A 16,960-nucleotide genomic window follows, 5' to 3' on the forward strand; every position below is an offset into this window, starting at 1 on the left:
ATACAAATAAACTTGCCTTGCCTTGCCTTTTATTATAAGATCTACATTAAAACATAATACAATTATTACACTACAAATATTTATATGGCAGTGAAGGAAATATTGTGAGGATTATCTGAAACATGAGGTTAAATATTGCATAATGCTGTGTGTATGCAAAGCTGGATGTTACAAAAGTGGTGAGTAAGAGCAGTGAGTAAACTGTCATATACTGTTCATGCAGCCCAATGTTGGCATTGAAGGACATCGACTGTTCCAAGCATACTAAACAGTATATGCAGCAAAGTGCTGTTTAATTTAATAAAGCAAATTTTATCTTGTGTCTTGAAATGATAGAGCAAATTTGTAACGAAAGCATTAAACCACAAAACATTTCTTGGTTTGCTGCTTTAGTTTGAATGAGCATAAAGTACTGTACAGGACTGAAAACTCACTCCTAAAAACTGCACATCAAATTAACAGGACAACAGGCAAAATATGATTACATTCAATGAAAGGATAATAAATAAAAAACTGAGCCCTCTGAGTGTGAAGCAAATGCATCAACGACTTACTTTGAATGTCATAAAAACAAAAATCCTGTCCCATGCCAAAGTATCTGGGCTCCACATTAAAGCAAAACAATCCATCTAAACAGGAAAGGTGCCATTGCCAAAACCCCAAGCTTAGAAATTAATGGAGGCAAATGTCAGAAATGTCCAGGGGAGGAGTGAGAACTGTGGAGCAGGGGCATGAGTGCGTTTGGCCACAGGAGCGGGGATTAGGGAGCAAGGCGTGGGTGGTAATCTGCGTGCAACAGAGGCATCATCCTCATGTCAAGTTCAAGCCAGCACATAGAGGACAATCTTTCCGCCTGAGGTTTAACGGCATCACCCTGACGGAAACCATAACTGTAATTTGTGATTGACTGAAATCACCACTGTCATACTATTGTCATACTGTTAAATTTTACCTGATGATATTTTCACAAAGACAATTCAAATGCTGAAACAGACTGGGCTTTTTGGAAAAGAAATTACTAGACAAATTGGAATGGATCAGCATTCTGATCCCTATCATGCTCTCTTATGTCGCAGCTTCATTTCACTTTAAGTTCCCGGACAAGCCAAGGATAATCTCTGTGATTGCAGCCTGGTGGACACTAAACCCTATTGTTGCACAAAACTCATTGTGTAAGTGTAAGGTTTGCTTAGATAAATCATACGCACACAGTAAAAAACACACAGTACTTTTTTAATCTAAGCTAACAGAGAGAGCACACTGCATCTTACTCTGAAAAGAACACTGAGCCCAACATTATGTAACTAAAGCAAAATTCAAAGAAACAAAATTCCTTTAGCTGGCTAAAATTATTATGTATTACTATGTCAGAGGATTATTTTACTCCTTGCTGTATGTCCAGGTAGCTTTTAGAACGCTAATGTTAGCTGTCTGTTAGCAAGCTACTGCAGTTACCGTAGTTAAGGCATTTGTAAACGTAATAACATGAATCATTGTTTTTTTTTAAATAATCCAGGGTCCACTATTATAGAGTTACATATGTGTTACCTTACTTTAAAAAAATAGCCTCACACTGGCATTTGAATATCACTGATAAAATACAAGATGCTAAAATATACACAGATCACATCAAGTGTCAGGATCCCACAATTTTTCTATTCTTTCTCCTCTTGTTTATACAAAAAAAACTGTGCATCCCACTCCACAGCATGTATTAGACACTTATTACATTAATCAGATAGAGTTGATATGGAGGCATCTTTACACAATCAGAAGTCAGAGCCATGAATTGTTGTCTCCTGTGTGAGTGGGAATTAACTTCACTCTATGCTATATGAGAGAACATTTGAGTTTGTGAATGTGTGCGCACATGTGTGAAATTTCACATACCCCATTTTATAGTGTGAAGAATCAGTTAAGACTCATCCAGATATTAGCTGCCTAATATTACCTCATTCTTTTCACACTAGTGTTTCAGTAAAACCACCATTCCTTTTTGGAAAGTTTGTATGTCCAATCTGAAGTCACAAAAAGTTTTATGGTCATTTATCATGAATCTCCTGTGCTTTACTAGATTGAGATCTGGTGACTGTGGAGGCCATTTGAGTATAGTGAACTTAATTTACTGTTCAAGAAGCCAGTTTTCAGTGATTTGAGCTTTGGGACATGGAATGTAGCGGAGGTAGCCATAAGAGGATGGGTACAGTGATGGGTACATTTGGTGCTAAGGGGTCCAAAAAGTGTGCCACATAATATCCCCTACACTATTACACCACCACAATGATGGTTCACTGCTTTCATGTCATTTACATCAAATTCTGAGCCTACCATCTGAATGTTGCAGCCAAAATCAAGACTCGTTAGATCAGGCAAAATGTCCAATTTTGGTGAGCCTGCGCAAACTGAACCCTTGAGCTCCTGTTCTTAGATTTTTAGATACTTTTCTGCCTTGGATGAAATTTGTGATTATTTCATCGACTAATGTCTTCCTGTTAGCTTGAAACAGTCCTCTGACCTCTGATATCAACAGGGCAATTTGTCCCACAGAAGTGCTGCTCACTGTGAATTTTCTTTTATTTGTCTTTTTATGTAAACAGCAGTTTTGCACTTGAGGAAGTAAAACATAAACATTTAATGCTTTGAATAATTACAGGTAGTAATCAGGACTTAACTGTAGATTATCCCTAATCTGACTCGGGGTAGGCCATTATTTAATCTCATGGATTTATTGACAGTATTTGCCAACAATCCAATAATCATTAATACATTATTTACTTTCTCAAGTTAGTAAATGCAGGATAACTGATTTTTGGCATTAATGTATAACCAAACGATCTTGATGTAGAAAAATGAAGGAATGAACAGAAAGTAGGTCTATACTATTCAAACCATAAATACAAGCATTTCTGAGGCAGAGTTGAACATGTTTAGAGTGGGAAAATATAGTTCACAGTAAAAAGACATCACACCTGATATATATTGTGGATTATCGCCTTTATATATATGTGTGTATATATTAAATATACGCATATATATATATATATATATATGAGAAGTTATCTTTTGTCTCATCCTGGACTGTGGTGCTGACACTCACCAGTCCCCGGCCCCCTTCCTTCCGCTTAGCGTACAGCCTCAGGGTGCTGGACTTGGGGTGAAACCCTCCATACATGGTAAGGAGCTTTCTTGTCTTTATGTCAGTGGCTTCTATCTCCTCCTTTGGCCAACTTATTATACCAGCTGGGTACCTGATAACGGGGAGGGCGTACGTGTTGATAGCCCGGATCTTGTTCTTACAGTTCAGCTGACTCCACAGGACTTGCCTGACCCTCTGCAGGTACTTGGTGGTTGCAGCTTTCCTAGCTGCCTCTTCATGGTTCCCATTCGCCTGCGGGATCCCCAGGTACTTGTAATTGTTTTGCGCCTCTGGTATTCTTGCCAATTCCTTTCTGTGTCCCGCTCATGTATTGACCCATGTGCCTGTTCATCTTAGCCGATATGATGCCTGACAGGAGCTTCCATGTAGTACTGAGGCAGGTTATTGGTCGGTAGTTGGAGGGGACCGGTCCCTTCTTGGGGTCCTTGGGGATCAGGACCGTCCGACCTTCGGTTAGCCATTCTCTCTCGTCAACTAGCAGCTGGTTCATTTGTGCTGCCAGACGCTCGTGGAGTGCAGTCAGCTTCTTCAGCCAGTAGGCGTGAACCATGTTGTGGCCTGGTCCAACTCTTCATACTAGAGACCCTTGCTTGGATGTCTGCCACTGTGATGGTTACTGGACCCTGTTCAGGGAGGTTGCTATGGTCTGCCCTCAGATCCACTAGCCACTGAGCATTGCCGTTATGGGTTGCGTCCTTCTCCCATATGCTCTTCCAGTATTGCTCCTTCTCCAGCCTTGGTGGTGCTGTTCTCTTATTGTTCCCTTGCCACTGAGAGTACACCTTTGCTGGTTCTGTGGAGAAAAGCTGGTTTATTCTCCTGCCTTCTATCTCTCTGGTGTACCTCCTCAAGCGGCTGGCCAAGGCTGTGAGTCTTTGCTTGGCAGTTTCCAAGGCCTCAGGTATGGACAGCTTGCTGTATTTTTTATGCACCTTCTTTGTCGCACCTTTCTCCAACTCAGTTAGTTGGCTAACCTCCCTCCGTACTACTTTGATCTTGCCCTCTAGCCTCCTTCTCCATGGAGGGTACTGCTCCTTGTGGCTGTTCAACTTATAGACAAGCATCTCACTGATCACTGCTGCCGTATTGTAGATCAGCTTATGATGGCCCCAACTGACTGAGTGCTCAGTGAATACCTCAGGCAGCAAAAACCCAAGAAAGAGGAGGGAGACGAGGAACCATCATGGAAGGACAGGCCCCTGCACGGTATGTACCACCGGCAGATAGAGAAGGTGGCTGATATCCAGAAATCCTACCAGTGGCTGGACAAAGCTGGACTGAAAGACAGCACAGAGGCACTAATCATGGCAGCACAAGAACAAGCTCTGAGTACAAGATCCATTGAGGCTGGGGTCTATCACACCAAGCAAGACCCCAGGTGCAGGCTGTGTAAAGATGCCCCAGAGACAATCCACCACATAACATCAGGGTGCAAGATGCTAGCAGGCAAGGCATACATGGAACGCCATAACCAAGTGACCGGCATAGTGTACAGGAACATCTGTGCCGAGTATGGCCTGGAAGTCCCGAGGTCAAAATGGGAGATGCCCCCAAGGGTGGTGGAGAATGACCGAGCTAAGATCTTGTGGGACTTCCAGATACAGACGGACAAAATGGTGGTGGCTAACCAACCGGACATAGTGGTGGTAGACAAACAGAAGAAGACGGCCGTAGTGATCGATGTAGCGGTTCCGAATGACAGCAATATCAGGAAGAAGGAACACGAGAAGCTGGAGAAATACCAAGGGCTCAGAGAAGAGCTCGAGAGGATGTGGAGGGTGAAGGTAACGGTGGTCCCCGTGGTAATCGGAGCACTAGGTGCGGTGACTCCCAAGCTAGGCGAGTGGCTCCAGCAGATCCCGGGAACAACATCGGAGATCTCTGTCCAGAAGAGCACAGTCCTGGGAACAGCTAAGATACTGCGCAGGACCCTCAAGCTCCCAGGCCTCTGGTAGAGGACCCGAGCTTGAAGCATAAACCGCCTGCAGGGGTGAGCTGGGTGTTTTGTTTTGTTTTTTGAGAAGTTATAATAAGTGGAAGGCTGTCTTACCGTTCATGTCACCGTTTACTTGGGCTTTGTAGCGGGGACACATGGTGGTCTGCCTTGGTGCATCTTCATTAGATACAGGACTGCCCTCGGGGTTGGTGTAAAATAAAAGAAGCGGCTGGAAATGTCCTCTAATACATTTAGAAGCAACATCTTTCCATTTGGACCCAATCTGAAAAAAAGGTGAAAATAACTGAGTTAGAGCATGTAACACAGTAGTAGGTAATACACTTTTGAAAAGGGGTAAGGCGGATTAATGGCAGACATCCTAACCTCTTTCACAGTAGCATCGTCGAAAAACATCCACTTTGAAGATTTGGTGTGATAGGCAAAAGCTGAGTAATGTTTACTCGCAAAACAGATCATCCCCACCAGATGTAGCTCACTCCGTTTAGCATTTTCATCAGTGACTCGGTTGAAAAGCTGAAAGAGATCAAATTGAAGTTTGATGGTTTTGTGCCAGATTCTAAATCCTATGAAAATATCAGTTATTTGTGTGACTTCCGTGGCCAGTTTAAAGATTACAGCATGCTGACCTTCATATATATGATATTAAATGATAAAATTGACAAATATCTTTCGATATGTACATTTGTAACAAGTCTTTTAACACACTGGACAAAAGTGCAAAAAGTACAATGTTTTTTATCTATAATAATCTAATGGAATTCCATTTGTTATCAGGTTACTGGTGACTCAATTCAGCCTTTCACTTGGTCTTACCCCACACAGGTTCAAACGGGGGCTAAGGGACTTAATAACATCATCTGTAAGATCAGACTGCTCGGCGTCCCATACAAATCCAATCGTCACAATCTCTGGACAGTTCATTAGGACGCGACGGATCTTGATGCTCTGACCACAGTTACTCTGCATAACAAATAATGCATTTAAGGATAAAAACAACTGGGCATAGCAATTTTTAATTGTCCAGTAAAGTCCAGTAAAACTATATAATCTTTCTATTTGAAAAAAAAAATTATGTTTGCCTTTAAGTTATGCAGTAATGGGAAATGTGCCTTTCTAATGGGCTACTAGTTTAGGCAAATATGCTGTCTTTTCTAACTCTGAGAAAAACCCACTCTGTTGGATGTTTTGTAATTAGTTTTTTAGTGATAAAGTTGTTTATAAAGCACTTTACCGAATTTGCAAAATACTTTAAAACAACAACCAATAAAAACAAAGAAGCAGACACTGGTAAGGAAAATGGCAAAGTTCTTCACTCAAAGTAATAAAGGCATTAAATAAACAAGACAACAATGAATAAACAAGACGCACAATAAAACAATGAAATGACCGTGTGTAAATAAAACACTTACAATGTGGTTGAAAGTTTTGAATTGTTTTACAATTTGATTGAGGCTAGCTGTTCTGCTTATATAACTCTCACTGAACCAATCTCACTGTTGGAAACACAGATTAAAAAAAAGCAAACGTGAACTTTTCTTACTAACTTCTTTTAAGCAAATTTCCCCAAATGTCAGAGTCATAGGTTGTGTCTTTTTGAGGTATAAACAAAAAGATGAAATAAACTGAAAGGAAATTAAAGTGACTTAAATATCATCATCAGAATATTGTAAAGGCATAAAGCAGCCAGAGAGCATGGGAAGAGTACGGGTTTAAGGGAACACAGCACTGTGCCTTAACTGATGCACACTGAAAAGAAGACAGCGGTAGCAAATACAGATGAGAGAAAAACAGTGGATAAGCCCTTACCGCTATTTATATCCTAACACTAGTCTGGCATCGTCTCCTTCCGGTCGCTTCAAGTGCAGTGTCGCAGCAGAAAGCACAGAGTGTACTCTGCACAGTTGCAACAGTCATTTTTGTGTCCATTTTAAAGTATCATACTAACTGTTAAACTGAATGCCTAAATTATTCATTTATAGCTGCGTCAAACAAATCAGCATTTGCTAAAGGTTAAATTCAGACAGATGTTCTTACTAAATAGCAAAACAGGGAAAAGGTAGTGAGCCACCGATTTTCTAAGAAATATTACCAGAGGAAAAGGAAAAGTGACAGCAAATATGGAACATACCGGGCAGCTTCGGAGGTCACCTGTGTTGTTTGCTGCCTGCAGCAACTCTCCAAACATGTCTGACCTTAGCCGCTCGCTCTTCCCCAACATGCGATCAACCTGTTGGCTGGGTGCAAAAACAGAAAATGCATCAACTAATATTTTGTTCCCATTCGATGTGTAACATTAAAAAAAAGTGTGAATCAGAAAATATGATCCAAACAATAAATCTGATATAAATTTAAGCAGATAATAATAATAATTTATGCTATTTATTATTGAGGTTGTGCATTTTTATTATTTTTTGTCTTTGTAAGGTAGAGTGTGCAAAGCCCAGGAAACACCTACTGATAAAATCCAATAATAATAACAGACTACAGCTAAAAATCCCCGCTGGACACCTTTAAAGAAATATAAAAACACTTTTCCATTAAAAAACTGTGCAAACTGTGCAATTATTTAGCAGGTAACAAAGCATCTAATACATCTCTGAAAGAGTAATTGACTCTGCAAACAATTCAAAAATTCACAAATCCTGCATGAATGTACACACATCTCACACTTACATAGAGTAGAAAGAGAATGTAAAAATATCTTTCCATTAAACTGTTTATGAAGGTGTTTTGTTTTTTAACACACAAAGTGAAGGTTAAATATACAAAGGAAATCACAATAGCAACCATAGTAGGTGACACTGGACTGGACTGGAAAATGTTGAGGTCGTTACGATATTGGAATTTCAAACTTCATAGCAATAGCCAGCAAAATACTGGATACCACTTTTTTACCATTAAAAAGAAATACAAAATTAATCAATGACAACACTATTCTTAGGTTGTCTGAAACAGGACAAAAATATATGAGGATAAAAATTACAGATATTTTAAGACTTTCGTTGGTAGTGCAAAAAAGGAAAAAACATATTTTTAAATTGTCTGAAGTAGTGCTGTGCTTCAGGTGACGGCACTATATACTGCTGATCAGGGGGGCTTTGTAAGGTAGGCTGCCAATGTTTCTATGTAACTGATGTAGACTTCTCTCAGTTTCAAATTGTGATTTTTTGTCAAATTCGTTTTTAGTGTTATCCTGATAATTAAGGTTGCCTATTAATAATAAACATAGGCAGGACTGATAAGGTTCGCTTCCTCGCTCCCACATGAATATTGCTGTTTTATCTTTAACCACAGCCGCTAGCTGCTGCCTTAGTGGTTATTGGGGGATTGCTAATAGTTAAACAGCTAACATTAATGTGTACGTTGGTTAAGTTAACAGTTATGATAACTGTTTAATATTTAATGTTGTTGAAATGGGAGCTTCACCAACCTCTGAAAGTGAGTAAAGCAAATATGGATCAAGACATATTCAGTTTTGTTATCATTAGTATATTAGTACTGATTTTAGACAAGATCAGTCACTACTAAACATTTTTTATCTTTATGGTACAACAGTTTGTAGTGGCCAGCATTAGAGTTGTGGCCACTAGGTGTATATATTCATTCACTAGGTGTATATAATTAGCAGGGTGTTATTTAGCATCCATTTTGGGGTTCTTAAGAAACAAAAAGATTAACACAGAAAATTTCAAACAGGGATAAACTGATTGTAAAAATTCTTGGGCAATGTTTGAAATTTAGCTAATATCAAGTTAATGCAGATGTCGATATCTATACGTTTTTATGCACTTATTCCCCCATTGGTGGAAAAGAAGCAAATTCATTTTCTAAACAACTATTACTTTAATAAATAACAATTTTAAGCCGTTCAGCTTTTCACCTCACTATCTTTTAAAATTAATGTGGCAATATGAGTGAGCAAAGCTGTTCAACCTTTATTGCTATATGTCTTCTATCCATCACGTTTTGTTCCATAATGATTTAAAAGCACAAAAACATTTATAATCTATTAATTTCAATTTAATAACGCTAGCTTGGAAATAAATGAATCCAAATGGTAAATGGCCTGCATTTGTATAGCGCTTTACTCAGTCCCTAAGGACCCCAAAGCGCTTTACACTACATTCAGTCATTCACCCATTCACACACAGGCAATGGCAAGCTACATTGTAGCCACAGCTGCCCTGGGGCGCACTGACAGAGGCGAGGTTGCCGGACACTGGCGCCATCGGGCCCTCTGACCACCACCAGTAGGCAAACATGGGGTTAGTATCTTGCCCAAGGATATTTGGCATGCAGCCAGGAGGCAGCCTGGGATCGAACCACCGACCTTCTGATTAGTGGCTGACCTGCTCTGCCACCTGAGCTACAGCCAAGTCTAGTCTAGTCTAGTCTTGGAGCATAGCTGAGCCACTGTGTGAGAGCTGAGCAGCGAAAGGAAATTAAGTGAGGAGCCGGCTCTTGCTCAATGGGAGTCGACTCTTCTGATTCACTACAAAGCACTCTCTAAGCACGGCTCTTAGAGCTGATACTTTTGCGCGTGACACGTTATCAAACGTTACGTTGTGTGTCATGGATACTGTTGACTCCAAATCTCCCGAGAGACCAACACAAGACCGAGACCAAAGTACGTCAAGACCAAGACAAGACCAGTCCAAGACCACGTTAAAGTGGTCTCGAGACCGGTCTCAAGACCAGTTTTGAGACATCCAACTCTAGCAAAGACACTATTATTGATTTCTCACATCATTAAGATTGTGTGAAAAATTGATGGAAGTTTGTTTCTGCCACTGAAATGCTTCTTTTTGGCTGTCAAAGTCAAACTTTTTGGTTATTGTCTTTAAATTTCAACTTAATAATTTGAAATTATGGTTAGGTCTGAGACTCACTAATTCAAAATATTGAAAACATATGAAAAAAAATACGTTTCAATTTAGAGATAATACGCTGGATCTCCAAAAGTTGATTCTGTTCATCTGGACATAGCGTTTTGTGGGAGAAACGTTTTGTCACTCATCCAAGTGACTTCTTCAGTCTCAGCTGACTGCAGGTTTCCACAATCTTATAAACAGTACATTTGCATAATGACTGAAACCAGCCCACTGAAGGATAATAATACGCTGGAATTTCTTTTTTGTCAGGTGCAGGTGAAAAAAGTCAGAAACAATCTTGCACATATTTGAACTAAAAATTGTGACTACAATAAACCACAATAGACCTGCTGATAATAACCAGCCTTGGATTTGTAATGTGATGACTTGATTAAAACTAGTAACCACCATAGTTATTTTAGCATTGGTAGTATTTTGACATTTAAATTGGGTTTACTGCTTTGGCCTGATTTTTTTAATTTTTAATCAACCAATATCAATATTTTTTATCAATCGAGTACTTACCATAAAGCAGTAGTGGAGACATAATGTACTAATTCTGTGAATGGGTGTGGGTCTGAAGATGCACCACAACAGCGACACACGAACTGCAAAACAAAGGCTGTGCATTATTCTACTGTTTCAAGTTTACAGTCTAGCGTGTTAGATGCATATTTCTAACAAGCAACCAGCTATATGACTCTTTTTATTATTTCAATTTATTAATTGAAAAAACTGACCAACTTAAAATTATGCCCTTCTTTTGCACAAGACAACGCTATTGTGTAGTTTTTTTTTTAATAACACATAGTGGTTTTTTACAAGATTACTCACTTGCTCATAAAGCATCATTGCAAACTTCTGATGGGTGATGCAGGATTTGGATGAGCATGAATCAGTCGCCGTGTCTGAAACTATGTGTAAATGAATTCGCTCCAAGATGTTCTCCTATTATGTGTGAGAGGAGATACAGAGGCAACGATCAAAACAAAGAACACAGCACAGGTGCGTAATTGTAAACACAAAAGTTGACGCAGTAAATGAGAACCACTGAGTAACACTTCACGTAAGCGTGTATTTAATACTCCTCAAAAACGTAACTATGGTGATCATGTACCAACATTTGTGCAGTCTTTTAATGTTCCTATTTCTTCTTTCTTTTCTTCAGTAACACAGTAATACTCTGTAACACTCAGTTAGTGTGGAAAGGCGAGCTGAAGATTATTTTTGATTGTAAAGCAAAAGGCACGGTGTCAACATACAAAGCACTCAGCAGCATCATCCATCAGCCCAAGCTGGAAGCGTTGCTCATCCTTAAAAGTTTCAGCAAGGGCGTTACGCAAGCTGTCGGAGGGAAGCACCCGCTCTCTGCTCTGCTGAAACTGGCTGAATATACTCTGAAAAAGACATAATTAGTTGCATAATTAATTATTAGTTTGCGATGCAGATATTGCATGTATGATCAGACAAGAATTTAATCCTGGACAAAACTAATTTAAAAAAAAGAAGAATGACTTAATGAATTAACACTAAATGTACCTTTAAAGCGCAAAAAATGCAGGCATCACCGAGACAAAAGTGACCTGAGAGCTGCCTCAGACTTCTCCTGAAAATGTCCAGCTGCCAAAGCACCTGTGGGGGTCCAATCAACCACACACATGTGTTCACACAAGGACATAATCTAAAAAAGAGTGTTAGAGTTACCCAGAAATCTAAACCTATTTAAAACATGGTGCACACCTGAACAGCGCTGTTTAAGAAGCAGCTATTCTGGCCGGGCTCATTCAGCAGGCCTTTGGTGAGTGCGAGGGACAGCATGCTCCCAGGCTGGTAGGATTTCTTCAGGCCTCCTCCAGGTTTTTTGAACATCTTCACCCATGCCATGGAATTATTGCCTGCAGCTAAAGGAAAAGAATAACTTTTTAAATTAGAACTTCCCAAAGTTATTCTCTCTACACAAATCAACTTTTGACTTACTTTTTGTTCTTATTACCAAGTAATGATGCAACTCTAAGCCATACTTTTTAATAGGTAATCAGTAATTAACAAAATACTAGATCAATTTAGCACCATACACATTCTTATCTCCTTATACTTTGTTCATCTGCCTTTGTCCCATGTACTTATAGTTGGTGCTCAGTAGGTTTAAATATAGTATATTATAATAGATATTTTATTTTATTGTATTTTTTGGTGGTGGTGTTATAAATGAAACTTTGAAAAAGAAACAACTAGTGTCAACTCAAAACACACCACCACCCAGATTTCTGTCCATTTAAATGCAGTTGCAGCTAAACTCCAGTATACCTATAGCAATAATATTTATTGCATACTGTAATGGAGGCCCTGCTTGAAAATTCTGTTGATCTTGGATACAGTGTTCATTACATCACTAATGCAAATGACTGATTTGGTCAGACGCCAGATGAATCCTGTGAACTACCTTCTCCAGAGTTGGGGGGAGACTTGCTGCAGTTGGACATGTTGGGATGAGGGAGATAGTGAGTTGGTCTGGCCATGGGCTCCAACCATTTCATCCCCACGCACCTCCTGAGCGGTTTGTGGAAAGCATTGTCAGCCACAAGGCAGCCTCAGCCATGTGCTGCCCAACATTGAATGCTACTGGACAAAGTCTGAGGACCGAGGAGGGGGGGAAAAAGGTGTAATATTTTAAATACTGAGAAAATATTTTATTATGGAATTCTCAAAAACTATGATTGTTTTTAATCTTAAACACGAAATAAAATACAGATATAAGATAAAATAAACAACAATCCAAAGACACTTTCTTGTATCTTACTTATATGATCCGACTTTACTCCTTTCATGTCTCTGGAATAGCTTAATTTCTTATGAATATAGTATGAAATTACAATGAATGGCTACAGAAGGAAAGTAGTAAATAACTCCGTGGTTGTACATTTTAAAAAGACATAACATTTAATTTTAAAGCTACATCCATACATGCATAAAAAAATCAAAACACAAATAAATGAATCGTGACTTGTGCAAGATCCCTCATTTGCATGTCTATACACAGGCGAATAAGTTATTATTTTAAATAGTATATTATTGGTAAATGCTATTGTAAAAGTGACATAGCCAATATGAAATACATGCTGAAACAACGTTGATTTCAGGACATTAATTTCATCCTGAAGTCAATGTTGGTAACATCAACAGTGTCATCATATATTCTAACGTTTCAGTGGCCACATGTGTTTATTGCAACCCTCTCTGACACCATGTGATGCCTGTATAGGCCTATACGTGTACATAAGCGCCCATCTTTGCTGTCGGGTTCATGAAGAGGGCATACATCCTCCTTTATTGAACGGGATTTGTTGACCTGATCCTTGGTCCTGTGTTTCCCTGCGATAACAACCTACCGACCCTACACCCACCACCCCAATAAATAAATAAATAAATAAAGCTTCGACGTTCCCACAGTAGGAGACACGTTGCCAGTGTTACACAGCCTTACGCTGTAGATTTTACTGTATATGGGAGCAGCTCCCGGTCTGCCACTGTATTATAAATATGCCGCAACTTGCATTCATGCAGTGGGAAAACAAGCGCTCTTCTACACTCACCTTAAAGAGGAGTCGGATATCGGATAGTTGTCTCTCCTCTCCGCTGAAGGCGCAGAGCGGTCCAGCTGTCAACGCAAAAAAAAAAAAAAAAAAAAAAAAAAAAAAAAAACAATCCACGATTGGTCGGTGAATCCTGCAAATAAAACTGCCCAGAAATGACTGCAGATAGGTCCACGTAACGCACTCTCTGTGCAGCATTCCCAACCCCTCCGACACGCACACGAGCGGCAGCCCGAGCCCCTGCTTCCCTGCTTGATAGCGCACTCAACGCAGGACAGTGTTATTTCACTGGAATTAGTCCCCCCGCCTTTTTTTTTTTTTGTAAAACGGGGCCGATGATGGCCTGTACCAGAATGTCCGACGCGGATTAGTGATGTTTTGAGACTTGAGAGGTCAAACTCCGCCCCTAGTGTAGCCTCAAGTGCACTGCTGCTGTATTGCAATCTTCAATCCCTGCATGGCAAACTGTGTGCTGGCGGAAGGTCAGACTTCCAACTTGTCATGATGATGATGAGAGAAGACATCACATGACTGCACTGGTTTCATAATCATGCAGCACTGTGGGGACTAACCCCTGCCTGCGCTGTGCAGCACAGGCTCTCATTCAAATAAATTAAAAAAAAAAGAGTAGCATGTCTTTGCTGCGTTTTATGTCTTTGTTTGGAGTCCAAGTGAAATCCCAAATGCGTAAATATTCCACAAGTGTCTTTTCAAGCAACGCCAGATAAAGGGCTCCGTGCCCGTTCTTATAAAATATAAGCTAGGGGAGAAAACTGCGCCCAATATTGAACATTTTGTCAAGAGGCTTTGGAGAAATTTTAAACCCACAGTCTCTATCTGTGTGAGTGTAATGCTGCAGTAAACAGCACATGCAGTCGCTAAAAAAAATCCGGGCAGATGGAGGGCCTAGCAGGGGAAAAACTGCCCAGCTGAGCAGGTTATAAGTGTACACAGGAAGACTCAAAGAGACTGATGGTGCATGTAAGCTGGAGTCAGCAAAAGTGCCACTAATTGGTTGTGTCTTTCCCACATAGGTTACAGTGCATCTTTCCTGCACAGGAGAAAGTTTTGGCGCTTAACCGTAAAGCAAACTAAAGGAGAAAAAAACTGACTTAAAATCTTGCCAAGTGCTCATGCTGTTTTCCTACTTTGAATATTTACATTTGTGTATGTGAGTGTATACATGTTTGTGTGTGTGCGCTTGTGTATCCACAGCATGTGGTGCCAGCCTGTGAAAAAACAAGTAAATCACTGTTTATGAGCTGTTACACTGAGGAGTCCTTGTTGATCCTGAGTCCAAGAATGAAATCTGTTCAGGAATATTAAACAGGCACTTTGTCCTGTGGCTGGCAGTCACACGCAGAACTATCCCAGTGACTCACTGTAACACTCACTGTAAGAATCGACACCTTCAAGTTTGACCCTGGATGCTGTGACGCAAATCAGGCATTACTACTATTTACACGTGATCCTGAATATATTTAGCTCCATACTCCTAAACAGATATATAGATAGAGTTGTGCAATCTTATCTGAGAATACCTTTAAGATATTATGTGTATTCTTCCAGTGAAATAAATTCTGCTGTTAGTCTTTTCCAGCATTAGCACTGAAACCTCCCGTGGGAGACATGAAAAGGTGTTATTTATAAATACATCTGAAAAACAAAACAAAACAACAACATAGGCTTCAAATTTATCCTGCTGAATGTTAGTTTGCTGATTTCGGCTCAGATGTGCTGTCAAACACATCTTAAATGTTCTTAAGGTTATTTTTGGAGTTGGATGAACCTATTTTCCTTTCTTTTCCTGTTTTCTGCATGTGGTGTTATAACCCAGCCTTCCTGCAGCTCTTAACTCTGGAGCATTGCCACCACAATGAGTGGTTATTAGAGGGAGTTGCGTTTTTGCAATACTTGTAGTTTTTTCCCGTGACAGTCAGGTTTTGAGAAACATAAAGGCCGGTCAGCTGGACCAGATTTATAATTTATAATCAATGTCACGCATGCTTACACGTGTGTAACACTTTTTGTTTTGTTTGTACATGTACATACATGCTCAACCATGAAAACAAAACATCACTTTTATTTAAAACACAAAACATGCACAGCGTGTGTCATTTCAGGAATGAAACAAGACTTCAAAACTTGCTTTAACACATTCATTAGACCACCATCCAATCTAATTACCAAAAACATTTTTATGTCTCTTAATAATTACTGTTGTTATCCATTAATTTTCAGTGTAATTGTTTTACAAAAGAAAAGAAAAAATAATAATATAAAGCCCTTTTTTTCTTATGTTATTAAGATGCCAAATCACAGTTATTTGCTTGCATTTCTGGACAGAAACATTTTAGTGGTTGAATGTTATCTTTGATTAATGTGTGAGCTCTCATGAAAATCCAGTGACATGAAAATGTGAAATCACAATTTTTTAGTTGTAAACAAGTTTTTGATAGATTTCTAAAATATTTGTATTTTCTTGTTTTTTATAAGAAGTGGTCTAATAAATTTGTTAAGCACTGTAAGTAAAAGCTTCTGATGTGATGAACTGCTCGCACATCATTCTGCAGACACTATTCGACCTTCTCTGGAGTTCTGAGATTTTAGAGAAATCTTGTGTGACGTTTCTTCTTGTTTTCTCACCTCGCTCTCTTCCATATATTTTGCAGCTGTCTGGAAGACACCGCTTGTTTCTGTTTCTTTTCCACTTTGAAATTAATTAATAGCACACAATGATATTATATAATATAAGGAATATTTTATAATTAAGTATTATATAATTATATAAGTATTATATAATATAAGGAATAATGGTACATGTCTGATTCTTCAGCTCAGTATCAAACACCTGTACAGTGATTCACTGTATTACTATATGTATTTGTACAGTATATGTAACGATGCTGTTACAACTTCTGTCTCTACTTTCTATGATGAGAAACAATAAAACACAACAATTACATTTTTTCCTTTAGTGGTTTTGGTTTTTTCCCTTCAGGCACGGTAGAAATAACTGTGTGTGTGTGTGTGTGTGTGTGTGTGTGTGTGTGTGTGTGTGTGTGTGTGTGTGTGTGTGTGTAAGAGAGAAGAACAGTGTAACTTTTATACAATAGTTACATTCACAGAAAAAATATGGGAACAGCTTAAATATTTTTATACATACACTCAGTACTTTTTTTTGGATGAAATTTTTGGATGAATTTAGTTTAGACCTCAGTTTATTTATAAATGTTGATTTATAATTGTTTCCCTAGTGGATTTTTTTTCTTTTTTACAAATCTAAATTTACACTCACTCTGGCCTTTAAACAATGCTCAACTGATACTAAGGAACCCAAAGTATGACAACAAATCCCCCACCATTACCATCCTGATCCTAA

The 16,960-nt window shown here is 39.1% G+C and overlaps 1 protein-coding gene across 3 annotated transcripts in view; it reads right to left on the bottom strand.

The window, feature by feature from the left end:
* Positions 1-12,530, bottom strand: part of usp53b (ubiquitin specific peptidase 53b) — a 29,753-nt gene extending 17,223 nt beyond the window's left edge. For all 3 annotated transcript variants that reach the window (XM_085356951.1, XM_085356950.1, XM_085356952.1), the window contains exons 1-10: positions 12,429-12,530; positions 11,726-11,886; positions 11,525-11,617; positions 11,248-11,382; positions 10,820-10,933; positions 10,511-10,593; positions 7,243-7,348; positions 5,928-6,074; positions 5,478-5,627; positions 5,208-5,376 (exon numbers count right to left, since the gene is read on the bottom strand). In XM_085356951.1, coding sequence (XP_085213077.1) covers positions 5,208-5,376; positions 5,478-5,627; positions 5,928-6,074; positions 7,243-7,348; positions 10,511-10,593; positions 10,820-10,933; positions 11,248-11,382; positions 11,525-11,617; positions 11,726-11,886; positions 12,429-12,522 — 1,252 coding nt within the window. In that variant the 5' untranslated portion in view covers positions 12,523-12,530. The remainder of the gene's footprint in view (positions 1-5,207; positions 5,377-5,477; positions 5,628-5,927; positions 6,075-7,242; positions 7,349-10,510; positions 10,594-10,819; positions 10,934-11,247; positions 11,383-11,524; positions 11,618-11,725; positions 11,887-12,428) is intronic.
* Between the last annotated feature and the right edge of the window lie 4,430 nt (positions 12,531-16,960).

The sequence above is a fragment of the Diplotaxodon limnothrissa genome, linkage group LG6, assembly GCF_057381915.1.
Source record: "Diplotaxodon limnothrissa isolate DT_005_m linkage group LG6, D_limnothrissa_male_GT1.1, whole genome shotgun sequence".
Taxonomy (NCBI): Eukaryota; Metazoa; Chordata; class Actinopteri; order Cichliformes; family Cichlidae; genus Diplotaxodon; species Diplotaxodon limnothrissa.